General features: G+C 36.7%; 1 protein-coding gene and 1 long non-coding RNA gene across 4 annotated transcripts in view; one reads left to right on the top strand and one right to left on the bottom strand.

The window, feature by feature from the left end:
- SEC23A (SEC23 homolog A, COPII component) overlaps positions 1 to 23,118 on the bottom strand; it is a 28,521-nt gene extending 5,403 nt beyond the window's left edge. Inside the window, exons 1-19 of one of the 3 annotated variants that reach the window (XM_021542720.2) lie at positions 23,056 to 23,118; positions 19,341 to 19,580; positions 17,539 to 17,596; positions 17,199 to 17,285; positions 15,811 to 16,047; positions 15,632 to 15,711; positions 14,623 to 14,767; positions 14,118 to 14,276; positions 13,195 to 13,310; positions 11,673 to 11,796; positions 10,507 to 10,587; positions 8,735 to 8,824; positions 7,378 to 7,484; positions 6,208 to 6,361; positions 5,390 to 5,467; positions 4,257 to 4,418; positions 2,746 to 2,832; positions 1,117 to 1,272; positions 475 to 540 (exon numbers count right to left, since the gene is read on the bottom strand). In XM_021542720.2, the coding sequence (XP_021398395.1) occupies positions 475 to 540; positions 1,117 to 1,272; positions 2,746 to 2,832; positions 4,257 to 4,418; positions 5,390 to 5,467; positions 6,208 to 6,361; positions 7,378 to 7,484; positions 8,735 to 8,824; positions 10,507 to 10,587; positions 11,673 to 11,796; positions 13,195 to 13,310; positions 14,118 to 14,276; positions 14,623 to 14,767; positions 15,632 to 15,711; positions 15,811 to 16,047; positions 17,199 to 17,285; positions 17,539 to 17,596; positions 19,341 to 19,561 (2,208 nt within the window). In that variant the 5' untranslated portion in view covers positions 19,562 to 19,580; positions 23,056 to 23,118. Of the gene's footprint in view, positions 1 to 474; positions 541 to 1,116; positions 1,273 to 2,745; positions 2,833 to 4,256; positions 4,419 to 5,389; positions 5,468 to 6,207; positions 6,362 to 7,377; positions 7,485 to 8,734; positions 8,825 to 10,506; positions 10,588 to 11,672; positions 11,797 to 13,194; positions 13,311 to 14,117; positions 14,277 to 14,622; positions 14,768 to 15,631; positions 15,712 to 15,810; positions 16,048 to 17,198; positions 17,286 to 17,538; positions 17,597 to 19,340; positions 19,581 to 22,523; positions 22,639 to 22,976; positions 23,014 to 23,055 lie in introns of those variants that run through there. The other 2 variants (XM_021542719.2, XM_021542722.3) reach the window with 2 other exon arrangements.
- Positions 23,119 to 23,159: 41 nt separating this feature from the next.
- On the top strand, positions 23,160 to 25,880 carry LOC144246476 (uncharacterized). The gene is made up of 2 exons (XR_013340153.1): positions 23,160 to 24,693; positions 25,590 to 25,880. It is a non-coding gene; the product is annotated as an uncharacterized LOC144246476 (long non-coding RNA).
- Positions 25,881 to 26,311: the final 431 nt, after the last annotated feature.

The following is a 26,311-nucleotide window of genomic DNA, read 5'->3' as shown; positions in this document are numbered from 1 at the left end:
ACTGTATACTTAGCTTAATCAATCATTGTCTAGCCTTAGAATATTTATACTAAGGTAGTAAAAGTGCACTTATCAGTGACTATTCCAATTTTTTTTATCTGTTGCCTCAACAAAATATCTGCTTTCTGCTTTTGACTTTTTAAAACTGTTTAGTGAAAGTCCTTGGAGGGGCTCTGTCAGACAAACATCAAACCCATAGTCTTAAGACAATATTGTCTAAGAAAGTAGGCTAGACATGAAAGCAGCCTAACAGAAGCTCAAAATAGTAAACCAGGTAACTTCTGCTTGAAGAAATAAAGCCCATTTTTCTTAGCTTTTGTAATTTTGATCACATTAGACCAAAACTGCATTTCTTTTTCAGTTTCAAAAACTTTGCATTATTACTTATAGGTATGTAATGTGCCACTTCATTTGCCTTCTGAAATAGGGGGGAAAACTCATGTACACAAGGTTCATCAGCAGATTCATACTCACCTGTCCCCATGCATACATATTGTTATGAGTCTGAGAGGGATTTACTTTTGAAAGCAGGAAACGAGCCTTTAAAAAAATAAAACAAAGACAATAAATTTATCTTCTCAAACAGAAATTTCCTGCACTCAGAAAAAAATTGGATAGGTATGAAATATGTAATTTCTATTATCTGGAGATACAGACAGTGCAAACAGCACCTCTGTAAATAAAGCTGATTCCACAGCTATAATGAAGAACTGGTTACAGCTGAAAGTAAGCTTATGTCTTTTTCAAGCACTAGCAAAAAAAATGTGAATATCAACAAGACATTAATTAGTAAGCTTTAAAAAAAATGACACAAATAGTAATTCTGGCGTTGGTTCAGAGACCCAGACAAGTACTGTCTTTTCTGCCCTATGCACCTTACACAAAAAATACGACAGTCCAAGTCAGTATAATTAAAATAATAATAAACAGCAGGATTCACAAATTAGAGGGAAAGCTACTATTAAATAGCTTGTTCTGTAAAAGCTTTAAGAGTCAAAACATTAATTTGAAATTTATGTATATTTTAGCAGAGAAATGCATGTTTGCTACCAAAGATATCTCACAACATTACTAACATATCCTTTCCAAGATGATACAATACACACTTCACCATACCTGGCTTCCTCCATGCTCTGTATCAATGTATCTGGGCATTGGAAATCTGGAATGAAGAATGTCTTGTGCATCATCTACTGGAGCTTGTAGCAAGTGGTGGAAATTTTCATATTCTGGCATATCTTGGTAGCCTGACTTACGCCACTGTGCTATGGTCTGGGCACGGGAAAGAAAGAAGTTTACAACTCAATCACCAAACTTTCTTAGAGGATAAACAAGTCTTCTCAGAGGAGAATGTGCCATTGCTGGCCTCTTTTATATCACTCATCCCTTTCTACCCTATAGTATGCAAGTTAATTTTTAAAAGCCAAGATATGCAAGTAACATGCTACTAGATTTTTTCTTCAAACTCTTAACAATCTGTGGTCCATTTGTATTTCCTTTTTTTTTTGTCATCTTTTACATGCCAAATATTTTGTTTGGAGGAGGTCAAAGATATTATTTACACTTCCCTAATATGCATATCTATGACATATAAGAAGTAAATATTTATACTGATACCTTTTGGAGTCTGTAGTACAACCTCCCACCCTCTAGGAGTGAAGCTGGCTGTACAAGGTCAGCTCACTGATACAGACAGCTGCTGGGAAAGCCCTGCAGGGACCCTCAGCAGGGGCTCCTCCCTCAGCTGCTTGGCAGCTGCTTTTAAACTGAAGGTCTCATTCCTGGCTCCTGTCTGACCTACATGCCTGTAGCAGGCCATGTACCTACTGATTTGGACCCCCACTCAGGGACTTGACTTCACAGCCAGAAATTGGAGCTGCTTCATTCCCATCAACTTGTCTGGTGATGTGGACCAAAGACAGAGTCTGGCTACAGCCCATAACTGCTCTGCTTGTCTTGCTCAGGTACAGTGGAGACAGGTCCTGAGTGACAAGACCCTGCTTTGTAGTGATGCTCAGCCCCTGTTCCCCTTCCCTCAGGGAGCAGCCCACCACTGCTGCTTACTGACAGCACCTTACAAAAATGAGATAATATTCTGCTACTTAAGAAATGTTGAAGTTAAGTAAATATTTTTATCAGTGCAGCTACAAGGACATGATCCAGAATAGTATTTTTCAAATTCTCAGCTATGAACCAGTTACAGTTGCAAAATAGTAATAAACAGCAGCTCAATTCCTCCAGGGAGACAGAGCAGTAACAAGTCACAAGCACTTTAATTTTATTACTAAGTAATGTCTACCTCCCAAACTGCCAGGAGCAGTTCCATTCCTCCAGGACAGTACAGATGAACTGTAACTATAAAACTTGGTGTTCTGACTACCCATCCCTGAAGAACCAATTTAAAGGTCTAAAATGAATGAGTGAAAAGTGGGGAGGAGGGGGAGGCAGGGTATAACACTCTCTAAAGTAGGAAAAATATTGATCTAAAAAGATACTCTGCATATTGAAGCTAATTTATCTCAAACTCATAAGAAACAGGACCAAAATGTCAAGTCATGTCAGGTATCTATACACAGACATGTTAAACTACCAAACTACAAACATGAACTAGGACTGTTGTCAGCCATGCAGATGAGAGGGTCAAGCACTGAGGTGCATGAGAAGTAGAGCCTCACTTCCAATGATTTCCATAATGTAGCACTCCTACAGAAAAAGAGTATTTCTATAAGAAATACCAACTCTTACCTCTCCATGATAAATAAGAATCTGGAAAAAGGTATCCATAAGGAGAATGCGATCTGGTAAAATGCTGCTGCTATCCAGAAGAACAGGCTAAGATTTAAAAAGAAATTTAAAAGTTATCAACTGATGCAGAATTGAGCAATCAGATGGCATTGCCAGATTTTTAAATCAGTAGCTTAGGAACTTTTTCAATCACTTACTAAAGCTCCGTATTTGCTTTTTTTCATATGACACATCTGCAATCCGCACAATTTCATTCTGAAGTTATTCTACCTGATTCTATATCTGAAACTCCATGAAAGTAATAAAAAATGTATTCAAGAGCTGAAACCCCTTTCATTATTATGCACTTTACTAGTCTTTCATGTACCTCTGTATTTACCCATACAATACCACTAATTTGAATTGTATTTCAATGCATAAGAATTCAGCAGTTATTCAAGTGTAAGATTTGGGGTTTGTGGGTTGTTTGGGGTTTTTTCTTAGTCTTGTTCTTGTAGCATATTAGTACTGTGCATATATATGCCCCAATACTGTATATAGTAAATACTCATGATTTAGGAAATCTAATATAGTATTTAAGATTTTAAGTCACATGACACTGTATCAGTGCTATATGATTTAACTGAATCAGTATTACTAGAGAAAATAAAAATATTAACCATTCCAAGAATCAAGAAAAAATATTATTCATTCTACACTGAGACATCAGCTCATGTTTAATCATATTTATCCTTCGATCGCCAATGGAACTACTTGGTTTTCATACATGGGAGACTTGCATAGTGCTCTTCACAAACCACCTTATTACTTTCATTTGAACTCCACTTCCAAAGTCTTTTTTTTTTAATATCCTCACGAATAATCCAAAAAAAAAATCCTAAAAGAAGTTAGAAATACAACCTGCCAAGACCCTTGACTACTATGCTTGTTTTCACTGCCTCACTCTCATTTATGTAACAGACTACTTTTGTTATCTGCTGACACAAAGTGCCTGACACTTCTTTCAGAAGCTTCTTGGAAGACCAACTTTTTATTTTAGGTTTATACAGAATGTGCCACAACAAGGTCAGCTGGATGGTTCTGTACTAAATCTACTTATAATGGGAATCATATTAAAATTAGAAACTTTGGATTGTGGCAATAAAATCGAGGAAATTTTGTACATTTTAAAAAACCCCTCAACTTTTCTTTCAGGCAACAGTGAAAGTACATTTTTAAATAAAATAATTTTTCTTTATGTTTACATTCTGGCTCCACAAAACCAAACTAAAAAAGTATCATCCTTAAGTTTAAAACATAACCTCTTTACAAAGTGACTTTTGTTCTCAAGACTGCTACATCAAAATTCTGAGATATGCCTTGTTCATAGGTGCTTTAAATTAACTGAATGTTATCTCTCATACAGTAAATTTTAAACCAATACGTTTTATAACATGTAACAGTGAAGACAGCAATCACCTCTTTCTCAACAAAGCACCTTTAAACCCACTATGGAGTTATTTTACTGATACCTCTGGAGGTCCATTGAAAGAGTAGGCATAAAGAATTGGCTGAACCATGATAAGCGACTGGGTTAGATCTTGACGCATAAAATGGTGACGATAGTAGGAGCTCTCATCCGGACTGTTGTTAAAAACTTGTAAGAAAGGAGATCTCCTCAAGTGAAACATGAACTGCAAAACAAGAACCACTATTTTGGACTTTGACAGATAAAAAGGATAGTTGTACAAGAAGAGAAACATTTTCCACAAACTGCATGGGACCAATGCCACAGCAAAACTGAATTTCAACTCCTTTAACATTTTGAGTCTGTATAGGCACCTTTGCTAGTTTTTACACACTCCCACGACAGTAAAAAAGGTATCAGAATGGGTAAAACCTACAAAGCAGCTTTGAAATCCTTCCTTTACTGCAAGTTCTACCATTCCTATGAGGGAGCTGCTGTTCTACAAGTAAGTAAATTACAGCACATGAACAGAAAAAGAAACATTAACCACAGCAAAGTCAAACTTTGCTAGTAAAAGCATATGCTTTCATTGCTGAAACAAATTCTCCACCAGCTGATTCAATCTCTACACAACACTTAACACCTACAGACAAATCAGTACGTAACTAAAACAGAAATATGGAAGTACATGAAGAGTCCAAAAGTGAAGTATCTGGAGCTATCAGAAGGGAGAAATTTATCAGAATGGATTATTAGCAAAGAAACTATCTGAAGTTCAATACAGTCAAGGTCAAATTCACATCACAGAGAAGTGTCTCTTTTCTGGTCAGTATTATAAATCATATGGGAGAGAAACAGTAAAGCAAATCCATTTATTTTCCTCATGTTTTCTGAATTTTTTCACTTTTTGAAGTGTCATTACATGAATTACAAATTCAAGTGAGATAAGGATTTTATTGTAGGAGAACCAAAAAATATACATAGTTAGACATTTAACTGTAAGGGCAGAGGACAAAAGGGAACACAGCAGCACAGACAACAGAAGTGATTTTCCTAATGTCACATGCCAGACAGTAGTTAGGGCAGGGGGTCTGTTCATCCTGATATACCTTATTGTATTCAGTGCTACAAGGACTCTTTCTTCACTGAGCATTCTCTTCCATTCCTATAGACAAACCTTCCTATAGGCAAACTCACCTGTGGATAAAGTGAAAATGTTTCTGAAAATCTGAAAGAGCTTGGATCATCCTTGTGATATTCTCCGAATTTCTGACACTGGAGTAAACGAGAAAGAAAATGGATATTAAGAAACATACTTATATGGTCATGCCATTACTGTAAGTTTGGTTTTAACAGGCACATGACTTGTGGTGCTTGCAAGTTTGAGAACAGACAGAAACCTAGCAAAAACACTGACACAAGTTTTCTTTTTAACAAGCAGTAATTTTCTTGCATATGAGACTTAAAAAACTTTGTGTGATGGTTGTTTACCCCTCTAAAATAACTAAGCAAACTTAGATAATAAACAGCCCAGAAGAAATTGTTCAAATTATTAGTAACTAATTACCTACAAATAAAAATTAAAATACATTAAAAAGACTAGACAGAAAATTGAATTCTGAAAATAAAAAAAAATCCATATGGTTTTCTAGATCCTTGCCTCCTTTTTTTTTTTTTTTGCTAAAAAATATTTACAATATCATTACAGACAACAGAGAGTAGAGAAAACTGTGATTTCTGCTAATCACATGCTAAAATTTCTCTTAATTCCTGGCAATTATAATATGCTGAGAAAACAAATAAATGAAAATACATTTTAAAAAACTGCAAATGCACCTACCCTTTTTTAAATTGAAAATAGAAAATCTTTGTTAATTCTGTATAACCTCATAAGGAAATTAAACATTCAGTTCATTTTTTGCTTTTATTTTAAAAGAAACTATGACTGACCAGTAGTCACTTATGTGTGTGCAAACAAGAAACCCATCTGAGTCATTCAATACAGCTCATTTTACCAGTCGTATAAGCTGTCTGTCCAGCCACCTCAGCACATCAGGGCCCTCCTCTGTCTCTGCCCTGTACACTGCCAATCTAGCCATGAGAATTGCAGCAGCTTCCTGGTCAAAAGATGCAGCAATGTTTTGAATCTGAGTCTGTGCATCTGCCCAGCTGCAAAACACAAATATAGGGATTTGCATCACAGTGGAAGGAAAAAATCCAACCTCAAAACATCCCTTCAAAATTAAGGCAAAGAAACCTTAACAGTTAGCAGTTTAACAAACTCGTGCTGAAGGTTCCAGAAATCTACTAGGCAGATAAAATAAGCAGCCTCCCAGTTAACCATTCTTTAATTAGAAATGTTCCTTACTTGTACAGATGCCATGCAACCAGTGAAATAGAACATAATGTCACTAATAGAACAGGTAGCATATTTTTTTAAAAATTAATGATGAAAGGTTGTTACAAAAAGCATCTGTAACATCCATCCACTAATCTAATCACACATTCCCACATAACCAATCCACTCATCTAATCCACATTCCCACATAACCAATTTTCTTGTGCACTTTGCCAGTTCTTTTTAATTTATAGAGTAAACTATTAATTAGATCTTTCATCAGTCACCAGAATTCTACTAATACAACTAATTAACAACATAGTCTTTTCAAAAATTAGGGAAATGCTTTTTTCAATAAACTGAATTTTCCATCAAATTAACCAATTTCCTTCAGCTTAGAGTAAATAAATGTCGCTGGACATTGAAAAATGTCTTCAAAATATTAAACATCCTTTCCTAAAATTGTGAAGTAGATTGAATCAAAGAAACTGCAGGTAAAGGTTATACATGGAATACCAGGTATTTACATCCCTCTGAACTGTAGTTAGCATTCTCCAGTTAAGTAATGAAGTGATTTTTGCCATTCCCTAACCCCAAACATATCCTGAGTTTAGGGCATAGAATTTCATTCAAAGCTTCCCCTTTATCTAAAATCACTTGGCTTTCTTCAGAGCACTCCTAAAATAACATTCTACAGCCACTGTAACTTCTCAGAGAAAAAATGGTCCATAGAACAAGAGAGGGAACTGTCTCAAACAAAAGACTGCTTACAAAATCTACAAAGTAAAAGGCATATATATAGATATACACCTTGACTTTTCAAAAATTATTCACAAGTAAAACATACTTTCTGGCAACTGTGGTCACTCTGATACGTCTCTGTCCACTGGAATGCTGGTACTGAGTCACAAACTGGATTGCACCACGTCCTCCTTGAGGAATGGGAGCATTGTGCTAAGTACAAAAGGAAAAGAAAATGAAAGAGAATCTCAAGATTTTACAGTATTAATTTGAAAATGCATAACTAATTATTAGAAAACTGTAACATTGTTTCCAATACACAGCCTGAGTTATATTGATGCATTCATTATCTGGTGCTTATGTTGAGTACCTTTACTACACACAGATAAATCAACTTGGAGATTGTTAAGGGATGTTAGAAGTTGTTGCTGGCTTCACCAGATATCCTTAAAGCACCCAATGCTCTCTCCTTACACATTCCTTACAGAGACAATGTTTTCTGAGAGGCCTTACAATTCCTGGTTTCACCATATTCTATTTGAACCATATGATCCACTGGAATTACAGAAGAAGAAAACTGATGATAATAATCGAAAATGTCGATCAGTGGATCTCCAATAGCACTGTCAAAACAAAGACTGGAATCTAGGTGTAAACTGCAATTTCAAAACTGCTCAGTGAAAATACAGGTTTACATGCTATATAAACAATTCAAAGAGAAGGAGAGTTGAAATCAACTATTGCACAGAACTAGGCCAGTTTTAGAGCTATTAATAAAATGAGCCCAACATAACATACCAGAAATAAAATCAAAACCTGGCTAATATACATTCAAGTTTTCACACCTTTGCATAGGTAACAAACTATGAAATCCAGCATACTAAATATAGAGAAACTACAGTTAGCTCAGTTCCTGAGCTGTTTCTTGGAATAAGAAATGGTATGAGAATGAGTACCACACTTACTCCTCATATTTTCATCCTTTTATCCCTAAGGGAAACAGGAAACCAGACTATTTCTCCTTCATGAATTTCAATGAAACCAATCTTTGCTTGCAAATATTGAGCAAAAAATTAAAATGTAACACTATGTAGTAATTACCTTGTAACTAAAACATCAGAGAAATATTGAAAAGCACTTTTAAATACACAGATTACAGCATTTCCGCATAGTGCAATGAAAATATATTCAAGAAGTAACATACGGAAAGAAAAAATTTGAGTTATAAATTATGAACTTAAGTCAAAATTTGTAGAGTTCTTTAGCGCTCATTATCACAAACAAGAAGATTAGCCCATCATTAAGCAGTTAGTGTCCACCTCTAAACTTTGACAACACAAAATGGCAACATCATCTTTATCCCTCCTACTGTGCTTGGGGGAACCACATAAAAATACAAGCTTTGACAGTCATATAAAGTAAGACTACTGTGTTTGCTAGACGAGTAGACAAATATTTATTACCTGGTTTACCACCTCAAAGTACAGTGCAAGTGTTGTAGTAGGATTAAGACCACAAATCTTCCACTGACAAGTGCCTCCTGTTCCAATCTCCTGCAGAAAGATTTTGTAATACTTTTATAAACCAGAAGTATTTCCTGCTTTGTGAAATACAGCATGTAGTCATTACAGGTAACTGTTTGCAACTCTCACAAGCTTTCTCCCTGCTCACTGTCACCTTCTCAAACACTCCTGCAAAGCAACTGCAGTGCTGGACGTAGGAGTAATAAAAAAAAAGAGACTGTTGTTTTAAATAATTAATATATTAGAAAGCCCAGAAGCCAGCGTTAGAAAAAGACTGAAAAAGCAAGTCAGAAACAGGAAAATACCAGATTTTGCTTCAGCAGAGGCAAAAAGCACATGCAAGTGGAAAGATTATTCTAAGGTGCAGCAGTAAAACTTCAAGTAATAGCTTACACACTGTATTTTACTTAGTTACACAGTCTCTCGTAACTAACAAGGTAACTGCACACAGATAGCAATGTATTTCAACTTAAAATTCCTTTTTGGCACCAAAGCAGCATAAATATCCAGCAAAACCAATTCAAGTAATCCATCATCCATAATGGACACAGGGAAACTAAATAAAACTTCTAAGGAAAACTATGCTGGCAATATTGTTACGGTGCCTGTATTCACTCAAAAGCATTATGGCTAGAGGAATTGTCCAGTTACCACTGAAATAAGCTGCATGCACTCTCATTTTATTAATATTCAGATTTGAATTCAGATAATTTCAACAAAAAGGGGTTTGGAATATAAATTAATCATGATAAAACTGAAAAGCAACAGACGATCTCACAAGTGAATTTCTATTACCCCCTATGAAATAGGATATGTACCTTTAATTTATTTTTGAGATTTTTAACTTTCATTGCAATACATGCGATGAAATGAAAAAAATCTTCACCTGATCACAAAGGGGAAAAAAAACCCTACTGGTTATATCGAATATTCTATATTCACAAAGATGCAGTCATAAATACAAAAAAAATTTAAGAAATAAGAGTGCTTGATTAAAGCAGGCCATTTGTGAGCATCTTCATACTGGGAAATGCTCTACTATGCAGATTATTAGGAACAAAAGTGAGACTTCTCAAATATAAGTCATTTTGGTCACATGCAGGAATTGTTTTTTCACTGGTAATCAAAAGTTAATAATATTATCTGAAAAGAAAATAAGTGATGATTTAAGTCTAATATAATTTAAAGGTATTACTTCAGAAGCCTGTGATAGCTGGATCTTTCAATCAATTAATTAAATGTGCATTTGATGAAACAGCTACAGATAAGGGAAAGAAGACCTCAGATAAAAGGGATGTTTCCAATCTTGTATTCTCCTGTTCTGTCAATTCTTTCTAAAAAATTTATTTTTATGGTTCACTTTGGATAAAAGGACACAGCTCTGATTTTAACTATAAAGCATGCTAACTCGTTTTCTACTTGGTTTCTGCTGCATCATCATATAACTTTTGTATAATAATTTTAAAGCAACTAAATCTAAACAATCTAAACAAGTGGACAAATCTAAACAAGTAACAAGGGATCTCCAAGGTCTAATACATTCATTACATTAGAGGTCAGATTCAATTGTAAGCTTGCATGTATTTAATTTAAAATCAGTAAAAAGTGACCACTTTGTTCCATTTACAGAAGTTTCAGCCTCTCTTCAAATTCAGAATCCTTAAATCCTATTTTTCCATAGTAGGACATTATTTTCACCAAAGTTTACTTACATTTTCTGAGACACAAGGTCCCTTAGAGTTGAGAGAGACACAGGGTCCAATTGCTCCAGAAATCTTTACTTCTCTTGAAGTCTTCATATTTCAAATAAAAATATACATTAACATGCCATGCTAAAGAATTCAGTCTCATTTTATTGTTAGATAATTAAAATCACAAGGCATATTACATTACTGATACCTTTAGGAAAGGTTATATCAATGCTTGATACATCTGTAGACACTTTTCACATGCTCAGTTTCTACACTTAATTATGTCTATTTGCTATACTAATTAGTATATCTTAATAGTATGAACATAAATTAAAACATGGAAAAAAGCTGCTTGATTTATAAACATATAAACCTAGAAACTATACAGGGTAATGTTTCCTTCCTAATGAAAGGATTAAAATATTCAAGATTAAAACTGAAGACTTTGTACTGTAAGATAAGCCTACACACACCTTATAAAGAATTTCTACTCTACGTCCTAAACATATCTAGCTAAATTAGTTATTTACATTCTTCCAATGTCACTTTCCTCTTTTAAGTGATCTGTACATCCCTCTAGAACTGGGGCTCCCTTTTCATATATTTTCTGGGATCTTTCAACAAAAGTCACATCAATAGGCATACAAAAAAAAGAAAAAAAAAAAAGAGGGTTCAACTATTTGTCTTTATTAGTAAAAATTCAAACAGAATTTTACCAAAAATGAGAAGAGTCTCATATTCTTCTACAATATGGGATTGGAATATTTTTCAAGAAACATCAAGGAAGGCAGTGCCTGAACCTACAGCATAGTCAGCTCTAAGCTTATCACAATGTTGAGGCAGAAAACAATACTGTTAAAATGCAGAATGGATTCTGATAAGGATGGAAAGTGAAAGAAAATTTGTTCTGGACTACATAGAGAAACTAGAACCAAGAAACCACTGATATCCAAAACTAAACATTCACCTTGAATGCAAGGTGAGAAGAACTACCATTATACCTAACTCACATTTACAGAATCCCAGAACTACAGAAAGAGATCTAGGATTATGTACAGCTATGTACAGGCCAAGCTTAATACATTTGTTTAGCATATTCCTAAAAAATCCTTAAAAGGGCAAAGATTCCAGTTTGAAGCCATCCTATTCCATTGTTTCACTAACAGACTGCATTTTTGTATACTTACCTTTATTTCTAATGTGCCACCAAATCCCATCTTAAATTGTCCTTGCATATCTTTAGTGAATACTCTCTGAAAAGTTTGTTTGAATAATGATGTATTGAAAGAGTCCCCCATTACCATATAGCCCCTAGACAACAAAACAAACAAAACTCATGAGTAAAATTAGATTACTTATATAGCTAATTTTTATTAAAGACTAAAACTAAAGACAATTCACTCTGAGACATATTTTTCCTTCTTAAAATAGACTAATTTTAAATTAGTATTTTGCTACAATGTTAAGGATGAAAGTTTTAAGTGAGCTTCTTGCCCTACCCATCTTAAGGTCATTATAGTAGGTAACAAAATCTTTCACAGGGAAAATACTGTAGTGGACTTTGAAAACTAAGGACGTCTCAAGATCCTGACATACAAAGGCTCTACTTCTGATAGTTATTATTCCAAACTATAGTATTTTGTGTAGTTCATTTGTTATTTCAGGGTTAAATCTATGCTCAAGAAGCATGATTTATTTTTGTGCTTAGCAACATTCTGTGGATATAACTACAACAGTTGCCACTTGTCATGAAATATCATACCCTGCCTTTAGAAAATAGTAATAGGAGATATTATTTTCAGTCATCAAAAATGTTAATGAAAACCTTTTAGTAAAATATGTCAATAGGTCAAACATTACACCCAAAAGAAGTTTCCAGGTGGATACTCAAAAATAGAAGAAAATAGACATAGATAGAATCAAAAATTCCTCCCTGTATGCAGGGTGTAACCAAAACCAAAATAGAAGAGCTGTAGGAGAAATAAACAAACTATACATTCAGGCTACAGAAATAAGCTGAGTCACAGGACAGACAGAAAGAGCAAACCAGTATAAACAAAAACACAACTTGAGTTTGATGTAGAAAAGGAACAGGTGTCAAATATGCAGGTAAAATAAAATTTAAGCATAAATATCCTGAACAGTGAAAGCTTCCAAGCTAAGGCTATACACACAGCTCTGAAGAGAAGCAGAGATTAGCATGGCCAAGCTGGCCTGAAACTCAGGAGCTGTACCTGATAGTCATCTAAACCACTAGCTGAACCTATAAACAGCAATATATAAAAGGATGGCATAAACAAGACACAAAGAATAACAGACAGTTTTGTACCACTCTGAAGAACAAGAAAAATAAGGACAAGTCCTTATCTTTAGTGAAACCTGCCACTTACACAGATACACATGGTAAAACAGAAAGAGTGTATCTGATAAATTGTTTGTTTAAAATATATCCAGTTATTCAAGCCTCATAAAGATCACATTAAAATAAAACAGCAAACCTGCTTCTGAATAAACCAAAAATTATGGTGACAAATCTGCCAGAGGCCAAGATACTCTAAAATTCCAGTACAAATGTAGCCATCAGAGTTTGTCTGTTTAAGCTTTTTTTTTTAATAGCAGAATTGTTTGCAAGTGCTTCCTGTTTAACAATTTTAAGCTGCATCTTCATATACAAAAAAAAAAAAAAAAGAAAAAAAAAAAGACACATACCCAGTGTAGTTGGGACAACACTTCATCTCCAGTAGACCAGTCTGATCCAAGGCACATGCATAGATGTCAATAACATGACCATTTGTCGCAGCTCGATTAGCCAAGGCTTCAAAATGCTAAATACAAGATGAAAATACAGTTCATAGCAATTTACAATGTGAACTCACCTTGTCTTCACATTAAATCCTGAAGTCACAAAATTATTCTAAAACAACATTATCAGATTCTAATCACATAAAAGTATATTTTTCCTAAAGTTAGTAAGACTGGAATTTTCAACACTTAGGGTTTTTTTTTTCTGATCAGCTGAGAGCCTGATTCCCACTAAAGAGAACAGTGGTTGCTATCTAAACTATAAAATTAGATTGATCATCTTCCTTTTAAACACTGCATTTTAGTGCTAGATCCAGCACAGAACTGAATTTACTACTCTCATCTCAAGTATCTACAATAAGAGATGCCTGCAACTGAGCTAATTGTTTAAGCTCCCATTATAATCAATCAAGATTAATTCAACAGGTTTTGGATGCAGTTAACCAAACCAAATGCACATTTTAAATTAAATTAGATAGGACTAAACTCTACAGCCTAATCCTTCCCCAGCTACAGAGACAATTTTGAGCACCTATCTTAGAAGCATCAGCCTTACAACACTAGATATACCATTTGGTCACACACATTTTTGAATTAAACCAGAGAAACACTCCAAAGAGCTTTAATGGGAGCTAGGCAAGCCCTAACTCAACATACTGAAATTCCTGAAGAAATTCTTGAGACATACCACTATTCAGACCCAGGTGAACAAAACCACACAATTCCCACCTCTTTATACAACTGCTTTTACTAACAGCATGTTACAGTGCCCAGCAATTTAAATGTTTACTTACTAGGAAAATGTATGAGATCCCATGATCATCTCTTACCTTCGTACCCTTTTTAACATATTTTGCATTGTCTTTTTCGATGTCATGCCATGATCTTATAGGTAACTTCAGTTCATCCCCTACAACCATGCCAGGTCCCTGAGTCGCTGGTCCTCCAATGAACATCATTATTCGTGCACCAGTATTGGGGAAAGTGCACTGCAGGAAATAAACGACAAATAAAACCATTGGTTTTGCTACAAACTTTACAAAAGAATTAGGTATGACGATATTTATCACACCGACAGCATTGTAACAATAATAGCATTTTTTCCACTCCCAGAAGTTACATCTGCCAGTAATTCAAAGTCTCAATTTTGCCTTATTGAAATATGCAAATGTCTATGAAATTCTAAGCATGTAAGGGATGATATCCACCAGAATCATCCTATAAATCTAATATACATCAATCAGTTACTAAAGTTTTTACATATTGATTGTGAAAGCTTTTCTCCAGGAAAATTATCTAGCTGTAGTTTAGCACAGCTATAGTTAAAGCTTTTACCTCAAGCAGCCCAACAGCTATAGATAGGGCCACTCCAGAAGAACGTAAAGGCCGTTTTCCTTGAGGAACAGGCCAAGGATCCCGTTGCAGTTCACCCAAAAGATCAGTAAGATTCATATCTATCTTCTGCACTGGTTGCAAAAATCTGGAAACAAATACATGAAAGTAGTTTAGATTTAAAATAAATAAAAATTTTATCAGTTGCTCACCAGCAATATATTAGACATATATGAGATGTCTAATTCTAGCTTCTGGTCTGAATTCAGACCAATGTGTCTGCTCATCAAAATAAAGCAGTTTGGAATTTCTACTTACACACTCAACTTAAGAAGTTGAACAAAGAGCATGCAGAACTGAAACTTTCAGACTTAGAGATACCACCACTATCCAGAAAGAACCCTACCTAGTCAAAAGAACAGAGCAGATGATGACCTATGAATTTCAAAAAGAAATGCATTTCCCTACTTCAGTGACAAAGATCAGGAAAAAAATTAACATAGTTAAGATCTCTTTTGTGCCGCTACAAGCAGTCTACATATGCAGCTAATTTTCAGAGGGCAGAGACAACAAAAATTTCTTCTATGGCACAGTGAAATACACAGGAAAATCAAACACCAGCCTGCGATTTCCAAATGAGAGACCAAAGGGGAGGGAAGAGGAATAGAAGAGAGAGAAAAAAGGAAGGCACAACTGCATATCCACCTAAGGGGCACTATAGCATCTATTAACACTTTCCAGCACACCAATCAACAGAAGAATCATTATTATTATTTATGTATCTATAATGTGCCTCTCAGAGCACTTCTAAAAATCATCCAGATAATATTACTATTATCCATGGAGTCAATTCTTCCCAGTACAAACTGTAGGAAAGAACAGTCTACTAGTAAATTTGTGCCTGACCAAGAAGGTTGGCTGTCAGTTTACTGTTTTAATGGTCATAAACCTAGGTTTTCCAGTACATCAGTGGAGTCAAGGTACATGTTTTAAGATGTTTAAAGTAGATCACCTGTTAGAAGGTGGTGGCTGCTGCACTTGAGGACCCCGACCGACTTGTGCAACAGCTACTTTTGTAAGCCCCAGCATTTCCTGCAGTCAAATAAATAAGATTTTATTACAAAAATTGTTTACAGACTATTTCGCCATTAGCACCTTACTGTTTTCTTTTTGTTTGCTTCTGTTCATTACCTGAAGCTGTTTTGCAGAGAGGTCCTTTGTTCCTCTGAAGACATAACTTTTGGAAATTCCTTCACAGCCAAGCTCATGAACTTGCACCATTCGGCCAAAGGTAATGAGACCTACTAATGCAGTTGGTGGCAGAAGACTAAGGGACATTTGCATGGATTCCTTCAGAGCTTGCAAGTCTTCATCTTCCATGCATGTATCCACAACATAAAGAAATATCAATGGCATCTGAGGACCACGCTTTGAGAAACAAAATTAGACTCATATGAAAAACAAGTCTTGCAATACTTAAAGGATCAAAAGTGAACAAGTAAGACACATCTCGTAAAAGTTTTAATTTTAATCATACCAGTATTAGCAATTTTCTATTGAACTTAACTCTCTCTCAATTAGCAATCAGGATCCAGAACAAAACCCCCCACCAAAGTGAACAAAAAGGAAATGCTTACAACAGAAGAAAAGAAAAACTCCTTTCAGGATATCAAGTAATTTTGAAGAATGAGCCAATTATATACATCTTTTAACATGCAATGAGCTTTTATTGCTCCAAGTGAACATAACAGTCTTAAAACTATTCACAGTTATAAAAGATTATAGCCTGATGACAGTCCATGGCATTTCATGTCCTAATGCTACTCCAGAGATAATCAGTACTTTTTATTCTATCTAAACTAACTTTGCTGTACTATGAGCCAACATTCCATCTACTTTGCATTACAAAAGTTGGCAAAAACAGATTCTGTCCAGTATTCATTCTATCTTTCATTAAAATTTGTAATACTTCACTGAGGATTCAGATTATTATTTGCCTCAGTGAGGTTTTACTAATTTTAATCCTCAAAAATTATTTGGAGGTGGAAAATTTGAAATTGCAAATGTTTGCAATTTAGAGGTTTAGGTCCATTTTTTATTTCTATTCAAGTAACCTCTATCCTGAAGAAGTATGAATATTAAAATTCAAACACCTGAATTGAATATGTATTAACCGTTGTCTGTAAACCAGACAGCACCAGAACTAACTACCCATCATTCAAATACAAACTTGAATTCAAATGGTTAATGACAGGTGAATGAGCAGTAAAATCTGAACTGAAATTACTTCAGCAAGCAGCCTCCTGACACAAACACAAATTAAACTCATTGTAAAGAAATAGACCTAATGGAAGTATCACCTTTAGAGGAGAACTCTCTTTTTAAACCAGTCTTATAAGCCATCCTAATGCTCTTATTAAGTGTTTTCCTTTTCCAACTGATGGCATCAATGTTCAATCTACTAACAAGCACATAAATACTCACAGTCACTAAAATAGAGTGAAGAAGCAAAATGGAAATTTATTCTTTTTGTATATTGCAAGGCAATAGATGCTCAATATTCTATTTAATGATTTTACCTGTACTACATATTCAATGCTGGAGAATTGAGGCAACAGTTCAGCTGGCTGATTCATTTCAGATATGCCAGCATAAGTAGGAGGAAACTGCAAATAAAAATACAGAAATTAAATGTAAATAAAAGATGACAATTTCTACAAAGGAAAAAAAAACAGACTTTTTTCAACAGATATTCACTATTGCTGTTATGGAAAAAATCTCAATGCAATGTCTGAAGATACTATTACACACTCCCGCTCTTGCTGTCAATTTCAGCTTGCAATGGTAATTTGAAAAATCAAGGTTTTCATTTCACCTCATAGAAAGATTTTCTATATACTGAATGTTTCATTTTCTTACCTGGTTTCTCTGGTAACAAAAGTTGCAAGCCCAGAGTTTTGCTCGATAATCCACTTGGCTATAAAAATACAACAGGAAAAGTTTATATAGCATGAACAATTCATTTTCCTTCACTGTCCCTAGAATACATGTCTTTAAAACTTTAAAAAACACACTGACTTTAAAAAGGTTCTTTCAAATATACTTTTTCCTAAATACCCACATTACAAACAGAAAATAATGATGTATCTGAAAAATATTATGTTTACGGAGAAAGAATGGTCTTCAGGAAAAAGATGCAAATAAGAAACTTCAAAATACAGACTCAGCACCTATATTAGAGCCTTTCTCCATAGTTTTAGCAAATCTTTTTAACTCTCCTACCTTGGAATTTTTCATCTTTTTCTGCCTCTATTAGCTGTCAGAGTGTGGGACTAGCCTGAATATACATTATGCCCTAAAAAAACAGGTTCCAACATGACAGCTATCTCTGTAACAAAAACAACATTGCTTTCAAATGATGAGTCTACCTTCTTTTGCCTACATTTTTATTAGTATTCAGACAGTTGAAATAAAAAATGCAAGCTCTATCTTCACACCACAGAGATGTCTTAAAGTCCTAATCACATCTTAAGGGAAATAGTTCTCAATGTACACTTCTTGCTATTACATCTTCTCCTGTCTACAAGAGCAAAAATATTTTTAAAATATCATTGAATCTTCAAGTAAGTCCCAGCATGCTGTAAACAAAACACAGATCTACTGCTATCTAATTGTCTTTACCAGTTATAGAGGCTGCAAATTACCTAGCCCAAAGTGCCACACAGGCTTCTAAAGTCTCCTAAGATTGAGCCTCTAACCACCCTTTCAGAGGAAAAAAAAATCCAGTCATTACTAGCACATACAACAGAGGAAAAATGTACACAGTTCACTGTAATGTTGGTATCTCTCTGATCCTTTACAACTTTGTCTTTTCATTGTTTTTCTTCCCCAATAAAAGATAACACTTCTAAAAAAGTTAACTTCAACTGACTCCCAGTAGAACTGGCCACTGTGGCTGCTTAATACTGAAACACAATTTTACATCTGCTTTGAAGCCATCTTTTCTCCCAAGCAGAGACAAGTTATTCATAACATTAAATTTGTTCTACAGGTTCTCTGACATCATGTCTAATCTCTATCAATCAGGACCCATGCCTATCAAACTCCAACCTAGAAATCATTCTGCTTCTTTCCTGTACTTCTATGACAGGAATGCATATGAAACACCTCCTCTGCTTGCAACCCAAACTTACCCATGACTAGTCCACAATCATTTGAGCTTGTGCCAATACCACCCTTAAGCTTAAACAGCTTTCTACCCTCTTTCATGCCTACTTCTGATGTTAACTAAAACAGATAACCTACTTTGGCCCACAGATGAACTAACATCAGTAATAAACAGTTTATTTCATTCAAAAATTAAACTATATCAGGGTCCAACAGTTCAGAAGACAGAGTATTGTAACTTTTTACCCAAGTCATTTTCTAGAGGCAAAATGCAAGAGTATACTAAATCCCAAGATATATGGTTGCAGAAAAATAATATACCTAATCAATACTAAGTAGATTGAAACAACTCATTAAATGAAAGCTACATTTCAGTAAATATGTTACATATGCAACTCTATGTGCAGAACCTTCTAAGACTTTTAAGTCTGTGCTGTATAATGATGTGAGGAGTACTTGAACTTCTATACACCAGATCTTGCACATAGTTCGGCTAGCACTGTTCTCCAGACTCTAAGGCAAAGTACTAGAACAATAATATGCATTAAGTTTACCATAAGGGATTCAGAACAGCTCGGCACGTGGTCCTGCTGCACAGCACTGGCTCATACTGAATAGGAGGCAAGTCCGGCCGTTCTTTCAGTGGCGTGAAGAGGGCAGCCACCGGGACTACCATTCTTGTAGCTTCAAGACGACTTGAAGGCCAAACATTCCAGCTGAATCTAACTCCATCTCTGTCCTCGTTCTGCTGGATAAATTGCAGGAAGGTTGTCATGGTCAACTTCTCTCTAACACTAAAATAAAAAGATAACAGTCAGCAGAATGTTGACATGCAAAGACTTTTAGCTACTAAATGCTGAATGCACAAAATAACAGTCACACATTCAAATACTGAATTACAGTCTGCAAAACACTGAGTAGAGCTTCTTAAATCCTAAAAGTAATGTGCAGAATTCTAAGGGGAAAGAAAATACTGCTGTATAAAATTTGCTAAGCATTTCTAACCATATTTTTGGTATCTCATGATGCAGCCTACATGCAAACATAAAGGAATAACAACATGACATTCCTAGAGCAATGCTAGGATGTAACTTTGTAAGAAATTCAAGTGCCATATTCCAATATATTATGTACCAAGAAGCAGTTTTCAACAATTCAAATTTACCATTTTGGCCATTGACTTAAGGCTTTCAAAATGTTCTGCTATGATTACTCAGAAGCTGGAGAACTGGGGAGCACAGACACATCTGAAAAGCTCAACAGGTACCTGTGAACTCCCTCCCTCCAATCCCAAACTCCTCAGCTATATACAAGCTATTCCAGACTATCTGCTGCATGCTTCACAGTACCTTTTATAGTATATACAGCACAGGTTTTTCCAGGAACTAGGATATCTAAACTCACACTCCCAAATAATTAAGGATTTACTGTAAAAGCATACATGAACCACCTAAAGTGAACTAGAAATACTCCTAGGTCTCAATTTATACTGTAACAAGTTAATGAACATTATAAATGTTCATTAAACAAGTTAATAAATATTATATATATATATATATATTATAACTATTATAATATATTAAAATTAGTGTTATATTCATTAACTTAAACAAGTTAATGAATATTATAAATGCTGGAATCCTCCTGAGTTGAAATTTAAATCAGGAATGCTCCTAAGCACACTGATATTCTTAGTTCTGATCTTACATACATTACAGGAGGCTCACAGAAATTCTATCAAAATTATAATGGCATTGCACCTTTAGTTTCTATGACAATTGACAATTTTTCAAGTTATTTTAAATAACAGCCTAACTTAACACTTTTATTCTGATTGTAACTTTTAAGAAAACAGACTAACAAAATACATAAAGCAAAGGGAAGTGCTGCATTTCACAGTTAATATCCTTAAGAAATTATCAACTGACAATATTTTAATGGGCACATCTTACTGATATTAGGAGCAAATCTGCTCCTATCTAAACACATCACGGCAATTACAACACAGGGAGCATGAGAGACTTTGTGCATAAGAGCATTTCTACCATTGCTTTTACTCGAATTTCAGAAAAGGGGGGAGACAAAACTGAGTAAAAGAGAGAATATCTCGAAATTGTAATTCTACAGAGAAATTAGAGACAGAAATTAACTCAGATAAGAGAGGAAAGAAGAGCCTGGGATTTGAAGAGGATATAGAATTTAAGAAATTTCTCTCCTAATAAATCAAAATCCATCCATGTTTTGTAAAAAAGTTGAAGGCATTTTATCTCTGAAAAATGGGCTATTAATGCAAGAATCTGCACAATACAGCTATCTCCACTATCACCACAAATTTAATTTTCTCTCAATTTAAAAATTATTTCCTGAGAAGACAGAGAAAATTGCAACTTAAGGCTATTCCAGCCATTCACTAGCAGCAACTATAGACTCACAAAATCCAGCTCCAAACACTGCAACGTGTCACACTGTCTGCCCTGAACTTCAAAGCATTTTCTCCACATTTGGCTCTAGCTATGTTTGAAATGGCTGTACATGGGTATTACTTTTACCACTCAGTTATTGCTCCTGAAAGGGCAATGTACAAACACCAGTGTGCAGTGACTAATCACTAATACACATAGATACATAAACGACTTGTTGGATTTACTGAGTTAAATACTGTTATTTTCTATTAATTATGGATTTTATATTCAGAAGGCAAAAGTGGCTAATAATCAAGATCTCCTCCACCTTTTCTTCTGTCCTTTTCTTCCTCTTCAAGAGCCAATAATGCTTACCTATTTCATCATTCATCAAATATGGAACTCTTGGTCTGACAAGTTACATTCGGTATCATTGTTACAGCTATGTAGACACATTTTCTGATAGGTGTGGAGATGTATTGCATTACACAGGAACAGCAAACCCTCCTGGCCTACAGGCTACACCCCAAATTTCGGACACCTGAGTGCCACAAAATATGCACTGCCTGCCTCAGAAAACCTCAGAGAAGGGATTTTCAGGCCAGCTGAAAAGCAACAGTTCCCACTGCTTTACCTTTGCTACAGATTAGGATATCCAGAAAAACCAGAAGTCCTTTCTGGCTTGCTTCCTCCGTCCCACTGCCACAGCTGAACATACCTTTGCAAACCTACACCTTGACAACCTCAACTGTGTGTCACAAACGAAGCCACACTTGAATTGCATTGAGAGTCACTGGTTGACTATCAGCACCTTTAAACGTTTCCACATCACAGACAAATATGTCCCAATACAGAATATCCACATAATAATATCCCCTAATCCTTGCACGCATATACAAAATCAAAACATTTTTCTCTACAGCACTGTAAGACTTCCAGCATAGATAGGTCGAAGTCCCTCACAGCACCGTGTGTTTAACTACCACTAAATGAGTACAGTTCACTGCACACTTTTCTTACAACACACCTCTTCTCTCAAATTATTAGGCACTAACAACCTGGTAAAAGAGATTAATAATAAACCCTTAATTCATTTTTTATGACCAAATTACATACCAGATACAAATTCGGTTCCAAAGAACTAAAATACATGAGCACAATAGTTTAAATAGTTATCTAAAGCAATTTGCTAACATTTTCACCACTCAAACGCAGTCCTCCTCCAAATCTGCCCTCCCAGATCTCTCACTGAAAACTTTAAACAACTACGGTACCTAAATTTAAAAAAAAGCAATGCATAATCAAACGCAGCAGGGCCTGCATTTCTCGTTTTACCTACACTGGAAGGCACCCTCGTCAGTGGCACAGCGGCACAGCTACAGCGGAGCTCCGGGACAGGAGCACCCCGGCGCTGCCGGGGAGCGCTGCCCTTCACCCCGGCCGTTCAAGGCCCTGCCCGCCGGCCCCCGGCCGAGCTGGGGCTGCTGGGGCTGCTCGCCCGGCCCGGGAGGCCGCGGGCACTGCTGACCAGCGCCCGGCGGCAGCCCCGGACTCTCAGGCCGCCGGGGGCCCCGACAGCAATTCTGGCACCCGGAGATCCCCCAGCGCCACGGAGGAGGCGCGGGGAGCTCCCACCACGCTCCCTTCGGGTCCCACAGCCGTGCGGGGCCCCGCGGGCCGGGTGCCCGTGCCTCCCAGCGCGGGGAGAGGAGGGGCTGCCCCTCTCCCCTCCCTGCACCCCAGCTCCGCCGGGCCGGGCTCCCCCTCAGCGCCGCGCTGCGCGCTCACCCGCGTCCCGGCCGCCGCTCCCGCTGCGCTCGCTGTCCCCGCCCGCCCGCCCGCAGCCGCCCCGGCGCCGCCGACGCACCAACATGGCTGATGGGAGAGTCCGCGCCACGTCAAGGGCAGAGAGCGGGGGCGGGCTGAGCTCCGCCGCCCGCCCGCCCCCGGCACAGCCCGCCGGCCGCCCCGGCCTGCCCGGCCCGGGCAGCGCGGCCGGCGTCAGCCGCCCCGCGGCTCCGACCGTGGCTCCGCCGCCTTGGCAGCTCCTGCTCGCGTGTGTGTGTTGGCCACCCTGTTCGGCTGTCTTCTGAAGGTCGGTCGTGTGCATCCCGATCAGCGGGGGCAGTTTGGCCGTCTCTCCCTGCGGCAGTGCCGCGGCCCCGGGGCTGCCGGCGGCCCCGCCGGTGGCTGCGCTGCTCTGTGCGGGGCTGCTCCGTCCGGCACGAACTCCGGGATCGAAACAGCCGGGCTTATTCCCATCTTCCACCATGACTACTTATGGCAACTTCTTAATCTGGAAGATTGTTTAGATGTTTCTTCTGAGTGCCTGGGGAAAAAACAAAATGAAGTTATATTCCTGGGGGTTTAAACCTGAAACAATCCTTTATCTTGTTAGTGTGGTCAGCTTTTTTATCCACAAACTGAAGTTAACAGATAACTCTTCAGTTTTAGGAATTGTTTTTCACAAGGCTGTCATGAAAGGCCAGAACAATAACTTCTGTCTTTCCTGAGATGTCGTAGTGCAATTAATCCAGACATGGGGGAGGACTGGAAAACATTCTGCTGACTGGCTACCATATCCTGCCTCCTTCATTGCAACTCGGAAAATATTCTGTGACCATCAAGCAAATACAAATTACTAAAACAACTTTACCCTCTTTTTTTATATGTCAGATGTGATTATGATAGAATTTCTTTGCCATTGCTCTCTCCAGTATGGTTTACCAGTCCTCTTCAGACTAAAAACATGAACAGTTAAGCAACAGCAGAATTTATGGGAGGGATTTTTAATTTTCTTGTTCACAAATCTCACTGCCATTTGTGGGAGTATTAAGCAAGAGCTTGCCAATGACATGTAACATCCTCACCCTGAACTCAAAAGAAAAAAAGAAAAAAACAGACCAACCCCCAAACCCTACCACACTTCAAACAGATGCACAGCAAATTACTCAGTGTTGTAATTTCAAAAGTATTCAAATAACTTGTGAAACATTTTCAGAAAATTCCCCAAAAAAGAGGCAAGTCCTGAAGTCTAAAATGCAGGATGAACTCTATAAATAAGAGAAAAAGAGGCATCTGACATTTAAAGACACTCAAAGGGCAAGAAGGGAAAACAGCAAAGTATACTACTCTGAAAGTTTACTACAAATAAAATATATTCAGTATTTTAAATTAATCTTCAGTACAATTAAATTTCATTACATAATAACTCAGTCCAATGCTCTAAACTTAAAGTCATGCAGCTGTTATGACGCTGCTAACCACAGAGAAAATCAAGGAGAAAGAAAAGTAGAAAATAGATATAAACTCATTTATTCATTATAAGAAAATATTTTGCTAGCTCTCCATATTCATATCTAGAATGTAGATTTGAAAACATTTTAATTTTTCATAATGCAGAATTTATATGTTACTTTGTTTTGGTTTGGTTTTTTAGCCAATGAGGCATATCCATTAATGCAACCTTTCTTGGGGAAGGCACTCTTCCTTAATGCCTAAGCAGGTGAGAAGAAATATATACATTTCCAATTTCATTTTCCTCTTTCTCCACTGAGTCATATTTGCTAGCCATTGCATCAGCATTGTTGGTAAGAAATACTATCTGCAATAATTAAAAATATGTTGCTTTGCTTAACAAGTATCAATGGAAAGTTGAATAAAAAGTGATCTAAAGATAGGAAGTATATTTGAAGCGTATATCTGTGGATTCGCTTGATTCTATGAAGTTCGTAGTTCTGGACTTTACAACAAATAGGAAAAATAAGTTCTGAATATTACTAAAGTATTATAAAAGAACTTTATATAGCTGGACTCACCAAAGTTTTTGTCTTGATCATCAGCCTTTCCAGAGTTATCACTGTAGGTTTAAGTAGGCAAGTTTTATTTCTAGTGGTGACTGCAATTGTTGCATACTCAACTAAGACGTTAGATCCGGGTTTCAGGAAAAAAAATCTCCCTGGTACACGTAGGTGCTTTTGGAAACAATTTAAAACAAACAAAAGCCATTGGAGAGGAGGAGTTAAGGCAGATGTTTATTTAGAACTACTGAAATACAGGCTTGCAGGGGGTTAAAAAGAAAACGTTGTTTTTTTTTTTTTAACTTATGTCAGAAGTATCTCAAACTACTCTGAAATATTAAATCTAACACTGCAGAACTAATTGAAGAGATAATATACTGATGGACATTTGTGTAACAGGAATTTCATAATACACAATGTAAATGATTACAGCATCACCCTTTCACTTTTTGTCTCACCTGGGAAACAATGCCCCTTTGTGCAGATGTGAGAAACTGCATTGACTTGTTTGTTCATCAAAAGTATGAAATTAGGATAAAAGGGGGGGAAGTCGGGACATGGAATTTGCAGGCTTGACTGGTAACCACAAAGATTGTGAAAGATTTTGCAGGACTGGCTGGAACTGATAACCGCAGTGGAAACCCATTGTTGCTGAAAACTGATAAACCGAAGTGGAAGAAGACACACCACCCCACTTGTAAAATCCATTGTTTTTGGGACTGATAACCACGGTGGAACGAGACTCATCACCCCCACTCATGCAAGATAAAAAGGGACTGAAGAGAAGGAAAGGTTGTCAGCTTTTGGCGGAGCCAGGCTCCCAGCTGAACCCAGCGCTGTTTTGCTTGCTATCGCTTGCTGTAATTAATAAAATTATTAATTGATCTTAAAAGGCTGAATCAAATTATTCGCCTCAACTTATAACACAGATGCTACCTTGCTTTCTGACATGTGGATGCTTTCACATTGTAGTCTTCAGAAAAATTCATACAGCAACAGCTCAGGCATTGATCCTTCCAGAATGGGAACTCTGTAAATTTAAAATCATTAACTTCTATATAACTGACTTTAACCACAGATCTCAAAGCATTTCAAGAAAGGGACAAATATTACGAATACTGGGTTTTCACAAGTAAAATAAGAGCGTACTAACGGGTGAGCTTTAAAGAATTTTTGGCAAAAACTACAGCATATTAGAATAATGTCACAGCGGCTAATGAAGGAAGCTATTAAAGGTTTACGCCTCTTCACCACAAAAATAGGCGTAGTTTGATGGGCAGTGGATTGGCAACCCCTCTTCTGCCGCTGCTCTTCGGCCATGCT

Source organism: Lonchura striata, chromosome 6 (assembly GCF_046129695.1).
Source record: "Lonchura striata isolate bLonStr1 chromosome 6, bLonStr1.mat, whole genome shotgun sequence".
In the NCBI taxonomy this organism is placed as follows: Eukaryota; Metazoa; Chordata; class Aves; order Passeriformes; family Estrildidae; genus Lonchura; species Lonchura striata.
This window is presented reverse-complemented; position numbering and strand designations above follow the sequence as displayed.